Here is an 18,104-nt window from a genome sequence, read left to right on the forward strand (position 1 = left end):
GGTAGAGAAGGAAAGGAGAGGAGGTAGAGAAGGAGAGGAGGTAGAGAAGGAGAGGAGTAAAGAAGGAGAGGGGAATAGGTAGAGAAGGACAGGAGGAAGAGAATGAGAGGAGGTAGAGAAGGAGAGGAGGTGGAGAAGGAGAGGAGAGGAGGCAGAGAAGAAGAGGAGGTAGAGAAGGAGAGGAGGAAGAGAATGAGAGGAGATAGAGAAGGAGAGGAGGTAGAGAAGGAGAGAAGGAGGAGAAGGAGAGGAGATAGAGAAGGAGAGGAGAGGAGGTAGAGAAGGAGAGGAGGTAGAGAAGAAGAGGAGTTAGAGAATGAGAGGAGGTAGAGAAGGAGAGGAGTTAGAGAAGGAGAGGAGAGGAGGTAGAGAAGGAGAGAAGGTAGAGAAAGAGAGGATGAAGAGAACGAGAGGAAGTCGAGAAGGAGAGAAGTTAGAGAAGGAGAGGATGAAGAGAACGAGAGGAAGTAGAGAAGGAGAGGAGGTAGAGAAGGAGAGGAGGTAGAGAAGGAGAGAAGGAGGAGAAGGAGAGGAGATAGAGAAGGAGAGGAGAGGAGGTAGAGAAGGAGAGGAGGTAGAGAAGAAGAGGAGTTAGAGAATGAGAGGAGGTAGAGAAGGAGAGGAGATAGAGAAGGAGAGGAGAGGAGGTAGAGAAAGAGAGAAGGTAGAGAAGGAGAGGATGTAGAGAAGGAGAGAAGGTAGAGAAGGAGAGAAGGAGGAGAAGGAGAGGAGGAAGAGAACGAGAGGAAGTAGAGAAGGAGAGGAGGTAGAGAAGGAGAGGAGGTAGAGAAGGAGAGGTGGTAGAGAAGGAGAGGATGAAGAGAACGAGAGGAAATAGAGAAGGAGAGGATGAAGAGGACGAGAGGAAGTAGAGAAGGAGAAGAGGTAGAGAAGGAGAGGATGAAGAGAACGAGAGGAAGTAGAGAAGGAGAGAATGTAGAGAAGGAGAGAAGGTAGAGAAGGAGAGGATGTGGAGAAGGAGAGAAGGTAGAGAAGGAGAGAAGGAGGAGAAGGAGAGGAGGTAGAGAAGGAGAGAAGGTAGAGAAGGAGAGGATGTGGAGAAGGAGAGAAGGTAGAGAAGGAGAGAAGGAGGAGAAGGAGAGGAGGAAGAGAAGAGATGATAGATGATGGACCGCTATAAATTGGTTTAGTCTGTCTCGTACGGCCTGTTTATTGCTGCTTGACACTCAAGGCAGGCCGTTTACTGCCAACACGGCTGTCAAGCAATGGAGAATGTTAACCTCACTTGTCTTCCAAGCTGCCAGAGGACTCTAGCCAGTAATGATGAGATGCTAGTGTCTCCTCCCTGATAATGGGATTTGTTGTCCACAGAGCAGACCGGCAGGCTGTCAAGCTCCCCCATATTCCTCTCTTTGGATTGGTGGATACATCTCATTATTTGAATATTATTTTTTGAATATTTGACGAGGAGTGTTGATGTCAACCGCCTGTATTCAATGGAGAGTGAGATGCTATGCTAGCCTCATTAATATTTATATACCGTCATGAATTGCAACAGGGACAACTCTGATAAAGTGTTTTTTCTAAACATTGCAGGGATGTGATGTGCATCACACATATATCAGTACAATCGTAACAACCTCAGCATTACGGAACTTCTATTAGATTAAAAAGGCCTCACATCAAAATAGCAATTCATTTATATCTTGACTAAATTCAACACTCTCTCATTACCCCCATACAAAAACTCCTCACTTGCTTAATAATTCATGATCTGCTTGACGTGGACAAATTTGGGGCGGAGTAAACCCTCACGCTTCGCCTCTTCTTCTCTGCTGTATCTCATGTGTTCCCAAATCTACCTAATTATTACTGATGAGGGGGACAGTGAGATCACCACTAACATACTATTTGTAATTTGCAAAATGCCAACATCAGAATTGACTCAGTAAACATCAACAACAGGATTAAAACAGGGACTATATTGAAGAGGAGACCAAGATGTTCTCTATTAAAGTAATGACATTTCAATTAGCCTGAGGTGTAATAGTAATAATATCATATAATATTCAGTGCTCAGCACAGCAGTCCTTTCTCCACCCAGACAGTAGTCCTCTCTCCCCCCAGACAGCAGTCCTCTCTCCCCCCAGACAGACAGCAGTCCTCTCTCCCCCCAGACAGACAGCAGTCCTCTCTCCCCCCAGACAGTAGTCCTCTCTCCCCCCAGACAGCAGTCCTCTCTCCCCCCAGACAGACAGCAGTCCTCTCTCCCCCCAGACAGCAGTCCTCTCTCCCCCCAGACAGTAGTCCTCTCTCCCCCCAGACAGCAGTCCTTTCTCCCCCCAGACAGACAGCAGTCCTCTCTCTCCCCAGACAGACAGCAGTCCTCTCTCTCCCCCCAGACAGCAGTCCTCTCCCCCCAGACAGACAGCAGTCCTTTCTCCCCCCAGACAGCAGTCCCCTCTCCCCCAGACAGCAGTCCTCTCTCCCCCAGACAGACAGCAGTCCTCTCTCCACCCAGACAGACAGCAGTCCTCTCTCCCCCCAGACAGACAGCAGTCCTTTCTCCCCCCAGACAGCAGTCCTCTCTCCCCCAGACAGCAGTCCTCTCCCCCCAGACAGACAGCAGTCCTTTCTCCCCCCAGACAGACAGCAGTCCTCTCTCCCCCAGACAGCAGTCCTCTCTCCCCCCAGACAGACAGCAGTCCTTTCTCCCCCCAGACAGACAGCAGTCCTCTCTCCCCCCAGACAGACAGCAGTCCTCTCTCCCCCCAGACAGACAGCAGTCCTCTCTCCCCCAGACAGACAGCAGTCCTCTCTCCCCCCAGACAGACAGCAGTCCTCTCTCCCCCAGACAGCAGTCCTCTCTCCCCCCAGACAGCAGTCCTCTCTCCCCCCAGACAGCAGTCCTCTCTCCCCCAGACAGCAGTCCTCTCTCCCCCCAGACAGACAGCAGTCCTCTCTCCCCCCAGACAGACAGCAGTCCTCTCTCCCCCCAGACAGACAGCAGTCCTCTCTCCCCCCATACAGCAGTCCTCTCTCCCCCAGACAGCAGTCCTCTCTCCCCCAGACAGACAGTAGTCCTCTCTCCCCCCAGACAGACAGCAGTCCTCTCTCCCCCCAGACAGACAGCAGTCCTCTCTCCCCCAGACAGACAGCAGTCCTCTCTCCACCCAGACAGACAGCAGTCCTCTCTCCCCCCAGACAGACAGCAGTCCTCTCTCCCCCAGACAGACAGCAGTCCTCTCTCCCCCCAGACAGACAGCAGTCCTCTCTCCCCCAGACAGACAGCAGTCCTCTCTCCCCCAGACAGACAGTAGTCCTCTCTCCCCCCAGACAAACAGCAGTCCTCTCTCCCCCAGACAGACAGCAGTCCTCTCTCCCCCAGACAGACAGCAGTCCTCTCTCCCCCCAGACAGACAGCAGTCCTCTCTCCCCCAGACAGACAGCAGTCCTCTCTCCACCCAGACAGACAGCAGTCCTCTCTCCCCCCAGACAGACAGCAGTCCTCTCTCCCCCAGACAGACAGCAGTCCTCTCTCCCCCCAGACAGACAGCAGTCCTCTCTCCCCCAGACAGACAGCAGTCCTCTCTCCCCCAGACAGACAGCAGTCCTCTCTCCCCCAGACAGACAGCAGTCCTCTCTCCCCCAGACAGACAGCAGTCCTCTCTCCCCCAGACAGACAGCAGTCCTCTCTCCACCCAGACAGACAGCAGTCCTCTCTCCCCCCAGACAGACAGCAGTCCTCTCTCCCCCAGACAGACAGCAGTCCTCTCTCCCCCCAGACAGACAGCAGTCCTCTCTCCCCCAGACAGACAGCAGTCCTCTCTCCACCCAGACAGACAGCAGTCCTCTCTCCCCCCAGACAGACAGCAGTCCTCTCTCCCCCAGACAGACAGCAGTCCTCTCTCCCCCCAGACAGACAGCAGTCCTTTCTCCACCCAGACAGCAGTCCTCTCTCCCCCAGACAGCAGTCGTCTCTCCCCCCAGACAGACAGCAGTCCTTTCTCCCCCCAGACAGACAGCAGTCCTCTCTCCCCCCAGACAGACAGCAGTCCTCTCTCCCCCCAGACAGACAGCAGTCCTCTCTCCCCCAGACAGCAGTCCTCTCTCCCCCCAGACAGCAGTCCTCTCTCCCCCCAGACAGCAGTCCTCTCTCCCCCCAGACAGACAGCAGTCCTCTCTCCCCCCAGACAGACAGCAGTCCTCTCTCCCCCCAGACAGACAGCAGTCCTCTCTCCCCCCAGACAGCAGTCCTCTCTCCCAGACAGCAGTCCTCTCTCCCCCAGACAGACAGTAGTACTCTCTCCCCCCAGACAGACAGCAGTCCTCTCTCCCCCCAGACAGACAGCAGTCCTCTCTCCCCCAGACAGACAGCAGTCCTCTCTCCACCCAGACAGACAGCAGTCCTCTCTCCCCCCAGACAGACAGCAGTCCTCTCTCCCCCAGACAGACAGCAGTCCTCTCTCCCCCCAGACAGACAGCAGTCCTCTCTCCCCCAGACAGACAGCAGTCCTCTCTCCCCCAGACAGACAGTAGTCCTCTCTCCCCCCAGACAGACAGCAGTCTTCTCTCCCCCCAGACAGACAGCAGTCCTCTCTCCCCCAGACAGACAGCAGTCCTCTCTCCCCCAGACAGACAGCAGTCCTCTCTCCCCCCAGACAGACAGCAGTCCTCTCTCCCCCAGACAGCAGTCCTCTCTCCCCCAGACAGCAGTCCTCTCTCCCCCAGACAGACAGCAGTCCTCTCTCCACCCAGACAGACAGCAGTCCTCTCTCCCCCCAGACAGACAGCAGTCCTCTCTCCCCCAGACAGACAGCAGTCCTCTCTCCCCCCAGACAGGGGGGGACAGGGGTAGAGGGATGGAGGGAGAGGCAGGGGGACAGGGGTAGAGATGGAGGGAGACGCAGGGGGGACAGGGGTAGAGATGGAGGGAGAGGCAGGGGGGACAGGGGTAGAGGGATGGAGGGAGAGGCAGGGGGGACAGGGGTAGAGATGGAGGGAGAGGCAGGGGGGACAGGGGTAGAGATGGAGGGAGAGGCAGGGGGGACAGGGGTAGAGATGGAGGGAGAGGCAGGGGGACAGGGGTAGAGATGGAGGGAGAGGCAGGGGGGACAGGGGTAGAGGGATGGAGGGAGAGGCAGGGGGACAGGGGTAGAGATGGAGGGAGACGCAGGGGGGACAGGGGTAGAGATGGAGGGAGACGCAGGGGGGACAGGGGTAGAGATGGAGGGAGAGGCAGGGGGGACAGGGGTAGAGGGATGGAGGGAGAGGCAGGGGGACAGGGGTAGAGGGATGGAGGGAGAGGCAGGGGGGACAGGGGTAGAGATGGGGGGAGAGGCAGGGGGGACAGGGGTAGAGGGATGGAGGGAGAGGCAGGGGGGACAGGGGTAGAGATGGAGGGAGAGGCAGGGGGGACAGGGGTAGAGATGGAGGGAGAGGCAGGGGGGACAGGGGTAGAGATGGAGGGAGAGGCAGGGGGGACAGGGGTAGAGATGGAGGGAGAGGCAGGGGGACAGGGGTAGAGGGATGGAGGGAGAGGCAGGGGGGACAGGGGTAGAGATGGAGGGAGAGGCAGGGGGGACAGGGGTAGAGATGGAGGGAGAGGCAGGGGGGACAGGGGTAGAGATGGAGGGAGAGGCAGGGGGACAGGGGTAGAGATGGAGGGAGAGGCAGGGGTAGAGATGGAGGGAGAGGCAGGGGGACAGGGGTAGAGATGGAGGGAGAGGCAGGGGGGACAGGGGTAGAGATGGAGGGAGAGGCAGGGGGACAGGGGTAGAGATGGAGGGAGACGCAGGAGGGACAGGGGTAGAGATGGAGGGAGAGGCAGGGGGGACAGGGGTAGAGATGGAGGGAGAGGCAGGGGGGACAGGGGTAGAGGGATGGAGGGAGAGGCAGTGGGACAGGGGTAGAGATGGAGGGAGACGCAGGGGGGACAGGGGTAGAGATGGAGGGAGACGCAGGGGGGACAGGGGTAGAGATGGAGGGAGAGGCAGGGGGGACAGGGGTAGAGGGATGGAGGGAGAGGCAGGGGGACAGGGGTAGAGGGATGGAGGGAGAGGCAGGGGGGACAGGGGTAGAGATGGAGGGAGAGGCAGGGGGGACAGGGGTAGAGGGATGGAGGGAGAGGCAGGGGGGACAGGGGTAGAGATGGAGGGAGAGGCAGGGGGGACAGGGGTAGAGATGGAGGGAGAGGCAGGGGGACAGGGGTAGAGATGGAGGGAGAGGCAGGGGGACAGGGGTAGAGATGGAGGGAGAGGCAGGGGGACAGGGGTAGAGATGGGGGGAGAGGCAGGGGGGACAGGGGTAGAGGGATGGAGGGAGAGGCAGGGGGGACAGGGGTAGAGATGGAGGGAGAGGCAGGGGGGACAGGGGTAGAGGGATGGAGGGAGAGGCAGGGGGGACAGGGGTAGAGATGGAGGGAGAGGCAGGGGGGACAGGGGTAGAGATGGAGGGAGAGGCAGGGGGACAGGGGTAGAGATGGAGGGAGAGGCAGGGGGACAGGGGTAGAGATGGAGGGAGACGCAGGGGGGACAGGGGTAGAGATGGAGGGAGAGGCAGGGGGGACAGGGGTAGAGATGGAGGGAGAGGCAGGGGGGACAGGGGTAGAGATGGAGGGAGAGGCAGGGGGGACAGGGGTAGAGGGATGGAGGGAGAGGCAAGGGGACAGGGGTAGAGATGGAGGGAGAGGCAGGGGGACAGTGGTAGAGGCAGGAGGGACAGGGGTAGAGGGATGGAGGGAGAGGCAGGGGGGACAGGGGTAGAGGGATGGAGGGAGAGGCAGGGGGACAGGGGTAGAGGGATGGAGGGAGAGGCAGGGGGGACAGGGGTAGAGATGGAGGGAGAGGCAGGGGGGACAGGGGTAGAGATGGAGGGAGAGGCAGGGGGGACAGGGGTAGAGGGATGGAGGGAGAGGCAGGGGGGACAGGGGTAGAGATGGAGGGAGAGGCAGGGGGGACAGGGGTAGAGATGGAGGGAGACGCAGGGGGGACAGGGGTAGAGGGATGGAGGGAGAGGCAGGGGGGACAGGGGTAGAGATGGAGGGAGACGCAGGGGGGACAGGGGTAGAGATGGAGGGAGAGGCAGGGGGGACAGGGGTAGAGATGGAGGGAGAGGCAGGGGGGACAGGGGTAGAGGGATGGAGGGAGAGGCAGGGGGGACAGGGGTAGAGATGGAGGGAGACGCAGGGGGGACAGGGGTAGAGATGGAGGGAGAGGCAGGGGGGACAGGGGTAGAGGGATGGAGGGAGAGGCAGGGGGGACAGGGGTAGAGATGGAGGGAGAGGCAGGGGGGACAGGGGTAGAGATGGAGGGAGAGGCAGGGGGGACAGGGGTAGAGATGGAGGGAGATGCAGGGGGGACAGGGGTAGAGATGGAGGGAGACGCAGGGGGGACAGGGGTAGAGGGATGGAGGGAGAGGCAGGGGGGACAGGGGTAGAGGGATGGAGGGAGAGGCAGGGGGACAGGGGTAGAGGGATGGAGGGAGAGGCAGGGGGGACAGGGGTAGAGATGGAGGGAGAGGCAGGGGGGACAGGGGTAGAGGGATGGAGGGAGAGGCAGGGGGGACAGGGGTAGAGGGATGGAGGGAGAGGCAGGGGGGACAGGGGTAGAGGGATGGAGGGAGAGGCAGGGGGACAGGGGTAGAGATGGAGGGAGAGGCAGGGGGGACAGGGGTAGAGATGGAGGGAGAGGCAGGGGGACAGGGGTAGAGATGGAGGGAGAGGCAGGGGGACAGGGGTAGAGATGGAGGGAGAGGCAGGGGGGACAGGGGTAGAGATGGAGGGAGACGCAGGGGGGACAGGGGTAGAGGGATGGAGGGAGAGGCAGGGGGGACAGGGGTAGAGATGGAGGGAGAGGCAGGGGGACAGGGGTAGAGATGGAGGGAGAGGCAGGGGGGACAGGGGTAGAGATGGAGGGAGAGGCAGGGGGGACAGGGGTAGAGATGGAGGGAGAGGCAGGGGGACAGGGGTAGAGGGATGGAGGGAGAGGCAGGGGGGACAGGGGTAGAGGGATGGAGGGAGAGGCAGGGGGGACAGGGGTAGAGATGGAGGGAGAGGCAGGGGGGACAGGGGTAGAGATGGAGGGAGAGGCAGGGGGGACAGGGGTAGAGGGATGGAGGGAGAGGCAGGGGGGACAGGGGTAGAGGGATGGAGGGAGAGGCAGGGGGGACAGGGGTAGAGATGGAGGGAGACGCAGGGGGGACAGGGGTAGAGATGGAGGGAGAGGCAGGGGGGACAGGGGTAGAGATGGAGGGAGAGGCAGGGGGGACAGGGGTAGAGATGGAGGGAGAGGCAGGGGGGACAGGGGTAGAGGGATGGAGGGAGAGGCAGGGGGGACAGGGGTAGAGGGATGGAGGGAGAGGCAGGGGGGACAGGGGTAGAGATGGAGGGAGACGCAGGGGGGACAGGGGTAGAGATGGAGGGAGAGGCAGGGGGGACAGGGGTAGAGGGATGGAGGGAGAGGCAGGGGGGACAGGGGTAGAGATGGAGGGAGAGGCAGGGGGGACAGGGGTAGAGATGGAGGGAGAGGCAGGGGGGACAGGGGTAGAGGGATGAGGGAGAGGCAGGGGGGACAGGGGTAGAGGGATGGAGGGAGAGGCAGGGGGGACAGGGGTAGAGATGGAGGGAGAGGCAGGGGGACAGGGGTAGAGATGGAGGGAGAGGCAGGGGGGACAGGGGTAGAGATGGAGGGAGAGGCAGGGGGGACAGGGGTAGAGGGATGGAGGGAGAGGCAGGGGGGACAGGGGTAGAGATGGAGGGAGAGGCAGGGGGGACAGGGGTAGAGATGGAGGGAGAGGCAGGGGGACAGGGGTAGAGATGGAGGGAGAGGCAGGGGGACAGGGGTAGAGATGGAGGGAGAGGCAGGGGGGACAGGGGTAGAGATGGAGGGAGAGGCAGGGGGGACAGGGGTAGAGATGGAGGGAGAGGCAGGGGGGACAGGGGTAGAGGGATGGAGGGAGAGGCAGGGGGACAGGGGTAGAGGGATGGAGGGAGACGCAGGGGGGACAGGGGTAGAGATGGAGGGAGACGCAGGGGGGACAGGGGTAGAGATGGAGGGAGAGGCAGGGGGACAGGGGTAGAGGCCCGGAGGCAGGAGGGACAGGGGTGGAGGGAGAAGGGTGAAGGGGTAGAGGGGTAGAGGGAGAGGTAACTGTTGTAAAGCAGCCGACAATAAAACTCAATCTCCTGTAAAATCCAATTAAGTCATTATCTGACTGTGTCTTTAATTGAAAACAGAAATGACAGTAAATTTCAGTGATATATCAGGAAGGATCAATCGATAGCGCCGTAAGATCGGGCCGGGAGAGGTGATTTATAATGTCAAAGCCATATAGGTAACGCCACATTATTCTCTGTAAAAACCACTGGTGGATGAAATTAAGAGTAAGTGCATTTAATAAAAGACAAGATGTTGTTGTTATTGATAACGACAGACGGGGGCCAGAATCAAATGAATGTTTTCATAGCGGCTAAAGAAATTACAAGTCATTTAATTTTTCTGTTTTATATCTTGGTCCCCTACACACAATCACATTTCAACTCTGTCATCAATAACCGTTTTATTTCTTTAGAACGTGTAGCTACATAAACTCCAAGGTTCCAAATGACATTTGTTGCTGTTTTATTAAAACATAACTAAGAATAAACAGTTTTGTAATGTGTCATTCAAAATCAACGGCCATAAAACACACAAACAGAAACACAGTGCATTAGTATTAAACTCAACAATCTTAGGCTTATTGCTGATATATTTTCAGAGATTTTAAACAACACAATCTACCTAATGAATACAACCATTAAGCTGCTGTGCACTATGAAAGTCAACAAAACAGGACATGTATGGAAGCTTAGATGCTATTTTTAAAGCAAAATAACAAAAGTGAATATTCTGTTAAAGGGTCTTGCTGTTCTGGGAATGAATATTCTGAAATACTGTTTATTAAATATCATTTGCAAATCATCTGTGTATATCAACCAGCAGGTTAAATGATGTGTTTGGATGGGGGACAGAAACATGGAGGACACTTCATAGTGCTGAGATAGAACTCAGAACAGTATCAATACAAGACTGGTAGACTGGTAGACAGATATAGACTGGTAAAGACTGATAAAAACTAGTATACTCTGTTATAGACTGATATAACCCATATAGACTGGTATAGACAGGTAAATACTGACTGGTAGAGACTGACTGCTATAGACTGATATAGGCTGCTATAGACTGGTATATACCGATATAGACTGATATTGACTGGTATATACCGGTATAGACTGATATTGACTGGTATTGACTGGTATAGACTGGTATAGACTGGTATAGACTGATATTGACTGGTATAGACTGGTATAGACTGGTATAGACTGATATTGACTGGTATAGACTGGTATAGACTGATATTGACTGGTATTGACTGGTATTGACTGGTATAGACTGGTATAGACTGATATTGACTGGTATTGACTGGTATAGACTGGTATTGACTGGTATTGACTGGTATAGACTGGTATAGACTGATATTGACTGGTATAGACTGGTATAGACTGGTATTGACTGGTATTGACTGGTATAGACTGGTATAGACTGGTATAGACTGGTATAGACTGGTATTGACTGGTATTGACTGGTATAGACTGGTATAGACTGGTATAGACTGGTATAGACTGGTATAGACTGGTATAGACTGGCATAGAGCTAGGGAGGCAACATAACTACCTGTCTGTTCACCTTCCCCATGGCCTCACCAGAACCATTTCTATAGAGCCTCTCATATAACTGGAAAGATAACGACACTTCCGATATCTTCATAATGACAACATTGGAAGAAGGTTTACAGAAACAAAACCTTTATTTCAACAATTATATTATATTTCAAAAGAGGGTGTGATTTTAGATTGTTTCCCTCCTCCTCTTCCTCCTGCTCTTCCTCTTCCTCGCTCTGGTTATTTGTTGTTTCCCTCCTCATCTTCCTCCTCCTCTTCCTCTTCCTCTTCCTCGCTCTGGTTATTTGTTGTTTCCCTCCTCCTCTTCCTCCTCCTCTTCCTCTTCCTCTTCCTCGCTCTGGTTATTTGTTGTTTCCCTCCTCCTCTTCCTCTTCCTCTTCCTCGCTCTGGTTATTTGTTGTTTCCCTCTATGATGGAGTCGACAGTAAAACCCTGTCCCTGGTCACACTCAGTCTTCCCCTCAGAGCTGATGGACAGACAGGACAGACCGTCATGGCCGTTACCACCTCCGCTGACCGGGGAGAAGGCTGCAGGGAGACACAGAGAGACAGGTGGGTTAGACAGACAGACAGACAGACAGGCAGACAGACAGACAGACAGACAGACAGACAGACAGGACAGACCGTCATGGCCGTCTCCACCACCACCCAGGGAGAAATCTGTGGAGGGAGCTGAAGGTTCGAGTTGCCAAACGTCAGCCTCGAAACCTTAATGACTTGGAGAAGATCTGCAAAGAGGAGTGGGACAAAATCCCTCCTGAGATGTGTGCAAACCTGGTGGCCAACTACAAGAAACGTCTGACCTCTGTGATTGCCAACAAGGGTTTTGCCACCAAGTACTAAGTCATGTTTTGCAGAGGGGCCAAATACTTATTTCCCTCATCAAAATGCAAATGAATTTATAAAAAAATGTAAATGCGTGTTTCTGGATTTTTTTGTTATTATTCTGTCTCTCACTGTTCAAATAAACCTACCATTAAAATTATAGACTGATCATGTCTTTGTCAGTGGGCAAACGTACAAAATCAGCAGGGGATCAAATCCTTTTCCCCCTCACTGTAAGTGGCTATATAATAGGTAGCTATATTTTAAAGACTAGCTAGTTACTGTATAATATTAAATTTCTCTCCATCCTATGGCATAATGTGTAGAATTACAGCAAACTTCCTTTAAAACTGCAACATTTTCTCTACGTCCAATGGCAAAATCTGTAGTATTACACAAAATTAACTCTAAAACGTAAAAATGTTCTCTCTGCTGTCAAGTGGCAAGAGGGCGGCTGCTAAAATGTTTTGCTCGCAATGGTGGATGAATAACAAGGCAGCTAGGAAGAAACAAGAGGAGTTAATGAGTTAATACAACTACAGTAAACGACCAAACGGGAGCACAGACTCCACACAGATGTTTTACTTTTTCTGCTGTCTTTGAGCTAAGCTAGACCTAGCTAGCACCAGCAGCAGAGACAGGTTCCCCCACAAACAAAGATGGTTGCCATGTCCCCCCTCCCCCTCATCACTGGCACCATGTCCCCCCTCCCCACAGTACTGGCACCATGTCCCCCCTCCCCCTCAGCACTGGCACCATGTCCCCCCTCATCACTGGCACCATGTCCCCCCTCCCCCTCAGCACTGGCACCATGTCCCCCCTCCCCCTCAGCACTGGCACCATGTCCCCCCTCCCCCTCATCACTGGCACCAAGTCCCCCTTTCCCCTCATAACTGGCACCATGTCCCCCCTCCCCCTCAGTACTGGCACCATGTCCCCCCTCCCCCTCAGTACTGGCACCATGTCCCCCCTCCCCCTCATCACTGGCACCATGTCCCCCCTCCCCACAGTACTGGCACCATGTCCCCCCTCATCACTGGCACCATGTCCCCCCTCCCCCTCAGCACTGGCACCATGTCCCCCCTCATCACTGGCACCATGTCCCCCCTCCCCCTCATCACTGGCACCATGTCCCCCCTCCCCACAGTACTGGCACCATGTCCCCCCTCCCCCTCAATACTGGCACCATGTCCCCCCTCCCCACAGTACTGGCACCATGTCCCCCCTCCCCCTCAGTACTGGCACCATGTCCCCCCTCCCCCTCAGCACTGGCACCATGTCCCCCCTCCCCACAGTACTGGCACCATGTCCCCCCTCATCACTGGCACCATGTCCCCCATCCCCCTCTTCACTGGCACCATGTCCCCCCTCATCACTGGCACCATGTCCCCCATCCCCCTCTTCACTGGCACCATGTCCCCCTTTCCCCTCATAACTGGCACCATGTCCCCCCTCCCCCTCAGTACTGGCACCATGTCCCCCCTCCCCTCAGTACTGGCACCATGTCCCCCCTCCCCCTCATAACTGGCACCATGTCGCCCCTCCCCCTCAGCACTGGCACCATGTCCCCCCTCCCCCTCAGCACTGGCACCATGTCCCCCCACCCAACAGTACTGGCACCATGTCCCCCCTCATCACTGGCACCATGTCCCCCCTCCCCTCAGTACTGGCACCATGTCCCCCCTCCCCCTCATCACTGGCACCATGTCCCCCATCCCCCTCTTCACTGGCACCATGTCCCCCCTCATCACTGGCACCATGTCCCCCCTCCCCCTCATCACTGGCACCATGTCGCCCCTCCCCCTCAGCACTGGCACCATGTCCCCCCTCCCCCTCAGCACTGGCACCATGTCCCCCCACCAAACAGTACTGGCACCATGTCCCCCCTCATTACTGGCACCATGTCCCCCATCCCCCTCTTCACTGGCACCATGTCCCCCCTCCCCCTCAGCACTGGCACCATGTCCCCCTTTCCCCTCATAACTGGCACCATGTCCCCCCTCCCCCTCAGTACTGGCACCATGTCCCCCCTCCCCTCAGTACTGGCACCATGTCCCCCCTCCCCCTCATCACTGGCACCATGTCGCCCCTCCCCCTCAGCACTGGCACCATGTCCCCCCTCCCCCTCAGCACTGGCACCATGTCCCCCCACCCAACAGTACTGGCACCATGTCCCCCCTCATCACTGGCACCATGTCCCCCCTCCCTTCAGTACTGGCACCATGTCCCCCCTCCCCCTCATCACTGGCACCATGTCCCCCCTCCCCACAGTACTGGCACCATGTCCCCCCTCCCCCTCAGCACTGGCACCATGTCCCCCCTCAGCACTGGCACCATGTCCCCCCTCCCCACAGTACTGGCACCATGTCCCCCCTCATCACTGGCACCATGTCCCCCATCCCCCTCTTCACTGGCACCATGTCCCCCCTCCCCCTCAGCACTGGCACCATGTCCCCCTTTCCCCTCATAACTGGCACCATGTCCCCCCTCAGTACTGGTACCATGTCCCCCCTCCCCTCAGTACTGGCACCATGTCCCCCCTCCCCCTCATTACTGGCACCATGTCCCCCCTCCCCCTCAGCACTGGCACCATGTCCCCCCTCCCCCTCAGCACTGGCACCATGTCCCCCCTCCCCCTCAGTACTGGCACCATGTCCCCCCTCCCCTCAGTACTGGCACCATGTCCCCCCTCCCCCTCATCACTGGCACCATGTCCCCCCTCCCCCTCAGTACTGGCACCATGTCCCCCCACCCAACAGTACTGGCACCATGTCCCCCCTCATCACTGGCACCATGTCCCCCATCCCCCTCTTCACTGGCACCATGTCCCCCCTCCCCCTCAGCACTGGCACCATGTCCCCCTTTCCCCTCATAACTGGCACCATGTCCCCCCTCAGTACTGGTACCATGTCCCCCCTCCCCTCAGTACTGGCACCATGTCCCCCCTCCCCCTCATTACTGGCACCATGTCCCCCCTCCCCCTCAGCACTGGCACCATGTCCCCCCTCCCCCTCAGCACTGGCACCATGTCCCCCTTTCCCCTCATAACTGGCACCATGTCCCCCCTCCCCCTCAGTACTGGCACCATGTCCCCCCTCCCCTCAGTACTGGCACCATGTCCCCCCTCCCCCTCATCACTGGCACCATGTCCCCCCTCCCCCTCAGTACTGGCACCATGTCCCCCCACCCAACAGTACTGGCACCATGTCCCCCCTCATCACTGGCACCATGTCCCCCCTCCCCTCAGTACTGGCACCATGTCCCCCCTCCCCATCATCACTGACACCATGTCGCCCCTCCCCCTCAGCACTGGCACCATGTCCCCCTTTCCCCTATGCACTGGCACCATGTCCCCCCTCAACACTGGCACCATGTCCCCCCTCCCCCTCAGTACTGGCACCATGTCCCCCCTCACACTGGCACCATGTCCCCCTTTCCCCTCATCACTGGCACCATGTCCCCCCTCCCCCTCAGCACTGGCACCATGTCCCCCCTCCCCCTCAGTACTGGCACCATGTCCCCCCTCCCCCTATGCACTGGCACCATGTCCCCCTTTCCCCTCAGTACTGGCACCATGTCCCCCTTTCCCCTCATCACTGGCACCATGTCCCCCCTCCCCCTCAGCACTGGCACCATGTCCCCCCTCATCACTGGCACCATGTCCCCCTTTCCCCTCATCACTGGCACCATGTCCCCCCTCCCCCTCAGCACTGGCACCATGTCCCCCCTCCCCCTCAGTACTGGCACCATGTCCCCCCTCCCCCTATGTACTGGCACCATGTCCCCCTTTCCCCTCAGTACTGGCACCATGTCCCCCTTTCCCCTCATCACTGGCACCATGTCCCCCCTCCCCCTCAGCACTGGCACCATGTCCCCCCTCATCACTGGCACCATGTCCCCCTTTCCCCTCATCACTGGGACCATGTCCCCCCTCCCCTCAGCACTGGCACCATGTCCCCCTCCCCCTCAGTACTGGCACCATGTCCCCCCACCCAACAGTACTGGCACCATGTCCCCCCTCAGTACTGGCACCATGTCCCCCCTCCCCTCAGTACTGGCACCATGTCCCCCCTCCCCGTCATCACTGGCACCATGTGGACACCTGCTACATGACCAGCAGTATGTGGACACCTGCTACATGACCAGCAGTATGTGGACACCTGCTACATGACCAGCGGTATGTGGACACCTGCTATATGACCAGCAGTATGTGGACACCTGCTACATGACCAGCAGTATGTGGACACCTGCTATATGACCAGCAGTATGTGGACACCTGCTACATGACCAGCAGTATGTGGACACCTGCTACATGACCAGCAGTATGTGGACACCTGCTATATGACCAGCAGTATGTGGACACCTGCTATATGACCAGCAGTATGTGGACACCTGCTATATGACCAGCAGTATGTGGACACCTGCTATATGACCAGCAGTATGTGGACACCTGCTATATGACCAGCAGTATGTGGACACCTGCTACATGACCAGCAGTATGTGGACACCTGCTACATGACCAGCAGTATGTGGACACCTGCTACATGACCAGCAGTATGTGGACACCTGCTATATGACCAGCAGTATGTGGACACCTGCTATATGACCAGCAGTATGTGGACACCTGCTATATGACCAGCAGTATGTGGACACCTGCTATATGACCAGCAGTATGTGGACACCTGCTACATGACCAGCAGTATGTGGACACCTGCTACATGACCAGCAGTATGTGGACACCTGCTACATGACCAGCAGTATGTGGACACCTGCTACATGACCAGCAGTATGTGGACACCTGCTATATGACCAGCAGTATGTGGACACCTGCTATATGACCAGCAGTATGTGGACACCTGCTATATGACCAGCAGTATGTGGACACCTGCTACATGACCAGCAGTATGTGGACACCTGCTACATGACCAGCAGTATGTACCTGCTCGTCGAACATCTCATTCCAAAATCATGGGCATTAATATGGAGTTGGTCCCCCCTTTGCTGCTATAACAGCCTCCACTCTTCTGGGAAGGCTTTCCACTAGATGTTGGAACATTGCTGCGGGGACTTGCTTCCATTCAGCCACAAGAGCATTAGTGAGGATGGGCACTGATGTTGGGCGATTAGGCCTGGCTCGCAGTCGGCGTTCCAATTCATCCCAAAGGTGTTCAATGGGGTTGAGGTCAGGGCTCTGTGCAGGCCAGTCAAGTTCTTCCACACCGAACTTGACAAACCATTTCTGTATGGACCTCACTTTGTGCACGGGGGCATTGTCATGCTGAAACAGGAACGGGCTTTCACCAAACAGTTGCCACAAAGTTGGAAGCACAGAATCGTCTAGAATGTCAGTGTATGCTGTAGCATTAAGATTTCCCTTCACTGGAACTATGGGGCCTAGCCCGAACCGTGAAAAACAGCCCCAGACCATTATTCCTCCTCCACCAAACTTTACAGTTGGCACTATGCATTGGGGCAGGTAGCGTTCTCCTGGCATCCTGGCAAACCTAGATTTGTCCGTCGGACTGCCAGATGGTGAAGCGTGATTCATCACTCCAGAGAACGCGTTTCCACTGCTCCAGAGTCCAATGGCGGCGAGCTTTACACCACTCCAGGCAACGCTTGGCATTGCGCATGGTGACCTTAGGCTTGTGTGCGGCTGCTCGGCCATGGAACCCTGTTTCATGAAGCTCCCAACGAACAGTTCTTGTGCTGACGTTGCTTCCAGAGGCAGTTTGGAACTCGGTAGTGAGTGTTGCAACCGAGGACAGACAATGTTTTGCGCGCTATGAGCTTCAGCACTCGGCAGCCCCGTTCTGTGAGCTTGTGTGGCCTTCCACTTCGCGACTGAGCCGTTGTTGCTCCTAGACGTTTCCACTTCACAATAACAGCACTTACAGTTGACCGGGGCAGCTCTAGCAGGGCAGAAATCTGACGAACTGACTTGTTGGATATTTGGCATCCTATGGCGGTGCCACGTTGAAAGTCACTGAACTCTTCAATAAGGCCATTCTACTGCCAATGTTTGTCTATGGAGATTGCATGGCTGTGTGCTCAATTCTATTCACCTGTCAGCAACAGGTGTGGCTGAAATGGACAAATCCACAAATTTGAAGGGTTGTCCACATTCTGTTGTATATATAGTGTATATTTTGATATCAAATTACAACAACATGACATTGTAAAAAGACTGTCTGGAACACAGAGGTGTCTTTCTTCAACTGAAAATAATTCTCACGTAACAAGACTAGCATCTTCATTCTAATACAGACCCAGTCTCTCTCTCCCAGTGACAGTCCCTTGGCCAGCTAGGTGGAATGTCAAGGCCAGGGTCAGAGGAGTGCCGGCCCGGTGGAGGCATTATGTTCATGGTGTTCTGGGGGTTAGGTACGGCACAGAACACCGCCAACGGCACAGTGCCCGCCTGGGAACCGGCAGAAGGGAGGCAAGGATCTGGCACTAGTTGTGCCGCCGGTATCACTGGTAGTGACAGACATAGTGACCTGTTGGTGTGGTGCCACAGAGGAGAGAGGAGGAGGAGGAGGAGGAGGAGGAGGAGGAGGAGGAGGAGGAGGAGGAGGAGGAGGAGGAGAGGAGAGAGG

General features: G+C 56.5%; 1 protein-coding gene across 1 annotated transcript in view; it reads right to left on the reverse strand.

The window, feature by feature from the left end:
- Positions 1-11,071: 11,071 nt before the first annotated feature.
- LOC311141848 (doublesex- and mab-3-related transcription factor 1-like) overlaps positions 11,072-18,104 on the reverse strand; it is a gene marked incomplete at both ends in the record, with an annotated part of 39,694 nt that continues 32,661 nt past the window's right edge. The window contains one exon of the mRNA XM_084177341.1: positions 11,072-11,208. Within this exon, the coding sequence (XP_084033467.1) occupies positions 11,072-11,208 (137 nt within the window). The remainder of the gene's footprint in view (positions 11,209-18,104) is intronic.

This window comes from Coregonus lavaretus (assembly GCF_964263955.1).
Source record: "Coregonus lavaretus genome assembly, chromosome: 14".
NCBI lineage: Eukaryota > Metazoa > Chordata > Actinopteri > Salmoniformes > Salmonidae > Coregonus > Coregonus lavaretus.